General features: G+C 41.6%; 1 protein-coding gene across 1 annotated transcript in view; it reads right to left on the bottom strand.

The window, feature by feature from the left end:
* The window catches only part of LOC112081117 (glycine receptor subunit alphaZ1-like), a 41,527-nt gene that overhangs the window by 29,589 nt on the left and 9,438 nt on the right, over positions 1–2,500 (bottom strand). The window contains exons 3-4 of the mRNA XM_070444171.1: positions 2,079–2,161; positions 1,401–1,538 (exon numbers count right to left, since the gene is read on the bottom strand). Coding sequence (XP_070300272.1) covers positions 1,401–1,538; positions 2,079–2,161 — 221 coding nt within the window. The remainder of the gene's footprint in view (positions 1–1,400; positions 1,539–2,078; positions 2,162–2,500) is intronic.

The following is a 2,500-nucleotide window of genomic DNA, read 5'->3' as shown; positions in this document are numbered from 1 at the left end:
TCTGTTTAGATTATCTAGACTGGTCCTCATCTCCTGTTTAGGATTCTATCCTTAGACTGGCGTCAGTCTCTGTTTAGATTCCATCTAGACTGGCATTCATCTCTTGTTAGATTCCAACTAGACTGGCCTTCAATATCTGTTTAGATTTATTAGACTTGCCTTCAGTCTCTGCTTAGATTCCATCTAGACTGGCCTTCAATATCTGTTTAGATTTAATCTAGACAGGCCTTCAGTCCTCTGTTTAGATTCCATCTGGACTGGCCTTTAGTCTCTGCTTTAGTTTCCATCTAGACTGGCCTTCATATCTGTTAGATTTAATCTAGACGGGCCTTCAGTCTATGTTTAGATTCCATCTGGACTGGCCTCAGTCTCTGCTTAGATTCATCTAGACTGCCTTCAATTCTGTTTAGATTCCATTAGACTTGCCTCAGTCTCCTGTTAGATTCCATCTGGACTGGCTTTAGTCTTTGCTGTTTAGTTTCCATCTAGACTGGCCTTCAATATCTGTTTAGATATTAATCTAGACTGGCCTTCAGTCTATGTTTAGATTCCATCTGGACGGCCTTCAGTCTCTGCTTAGATTCCATCTAGACTGGCCTTCAATATCTTTGTTTAGATTCCATCTAGAACTTGCCCTCAGCTCTGTTTAGATTCCATCTGGACTGGCCTTTGCAGTCTCGGTGTTTAGATTCCATCTGGACTGGCCTTCAGTCTCTGTTTTAGAATTCCATCTGATGGCCTTCAGTCTCTGTTTTAGATCCATCTTAGTACTGTGCCTTCAATATCCTGTTTAGATTTAATCTGAGAACTTCTTCAGTCCTTGTTTAGATTTCCATATCTGGACTGCGTCTCCAGTCTCTGTTTAGATTACCCTCTAGATCTGGCATTCAGTCCTCTGTTTAGATTCCACTCTGGACTGGCCCTTCAGATCTCTGCTTTAGATTCCATCTGGACTCTGGCCTTCGCGTCTCTGTTTGATTCCATCTGACCTGGCCTTCAGTCTCCTTGTTGATTGGGCATCTGGACTGGCTTCAGTCTCTGTTTAGATTCCATCTGGACTGGCCGCTTCAGTCTCAGTTTATTTAATGTGGTTCTGGAGTGTAACAGTGTGAGACTGATGAGGTTGAGTGGCCAGATGGTTTTCAGTGAATAAAGGGGCCATTTTTGGACAAAGCTCTGATTGGTTTCGGTCCTTCCTCCCTTCTTTCTCCAACTGCGTGTTCCTGCATTACGTGTCCTAACAACGCACCCTGTAATGTCTATGTTACGCTGTTCTCAGATAGTCAACAAAAGACCAACATAGAGAAAGAGAGTTTAGCTCAACATACAACCTCCCCCCCCAAACATTTAAATAAATATGAGGTAGAGGTAGCCTGAGAGGTGAAGAGAGACAAACCAACCTGTGTTGTAGTGCTTGGTACAGTATCGCAGGTCTTTCTCCTCTTTCAGTATAAACTGAGGTAACGTCAGCCCGTCTGCTACCTGCACAGCTCCCTTCTCATCCCACTCAAATATGAGATCATTCATCGTATAGCCGACTGGATGGGAACAGTTTGAAACGAGATCATTATTACCACAGTATTACTACAGTCTTACTACCACAGATTAGTATCACAGTACATTCAAGCTGTTTGTAAGAGAGAAAACAAATCATTATTGACAATGTGGTATGATGAAGGTTTAAATGCCTTGATCAACCAACTCTACCGTAGCTCCACAGTGTTCATACAGAAGCAATACATGTTGTTTTCATTCTTCACACCTGAGAACAATAAGTCAAGAAAAAAGACAATGCCATCATTTCCAAAGAGAGGAGGTGGGGAGGGAGAAGCCAGTGTTGGCTGGTCAAAGCAGGTTGGAGCAGGCTGGTCCCCCCTAACTCCCTCCCTGTCCCTTCCCYGTATCTGCTCTCTGCTGCTGGAGGGGCTGTGTAAATCACTGGACCTTTCATCATACTGTCCTCCAGACCAGAGACACATCCATCACACTAACACAAAATAAATACTTCCCCCTACCCTACCTGTGTGTGTGTGCGTGTGTGTGATAACTGTGTTCCTAAATGATAATGGAATACTCACAACTCTCCAGCTGCATGATACAGGTCTGCACGTCCATTGGGAAGTTCTTCAAGTCCATGGGACAGGCCAGGACCAGTGTTATTCTGGTCACATAGAATAGAACACAACAGAACAAAACAGAACAGAACAGCATAAAACAGGAAAGACCAGAACAGAACAGACTGGCCAGGATCAGCGTTATTTTGTTAACAAGTTTAAATAGAATAGAATGGAATAGAATGGAATATAATAGAATKGAATAGGATAGAATGGAATAGGATAGAATGGAATAGAATAAATTAAATATTATAGAATGGAATAGAATAGAATGGAATAGAATAAATTAAATATTATAGAATGGAATAGAATAGGATAGAGTGGAATAGAATAGAATGGAATGGAATAGGATAGAATGGAATAGAATAAATTAAATATTATAGAAT

The sequence above is a fragment of the Salvelinus sp. IW2-2015 genome, linkage group LG6.2 (genome assembly GCF_002910315.2).
Source record: "Salvelinus sp. IW2-2015 linkage group LG6.2, ASM291031v2, whole genome shotgun sequence".
Classification (NCBI taxonomy): Eukaryota; Metazoa; Chordata; class Actinopteri; order Salmoniformes; family Salmonidae; genus Salvelinus; species Salvelinus sp. IW2-2015.
This window is presented reverse-complemented; position numbering and strand designations above follow the sequence as displayed.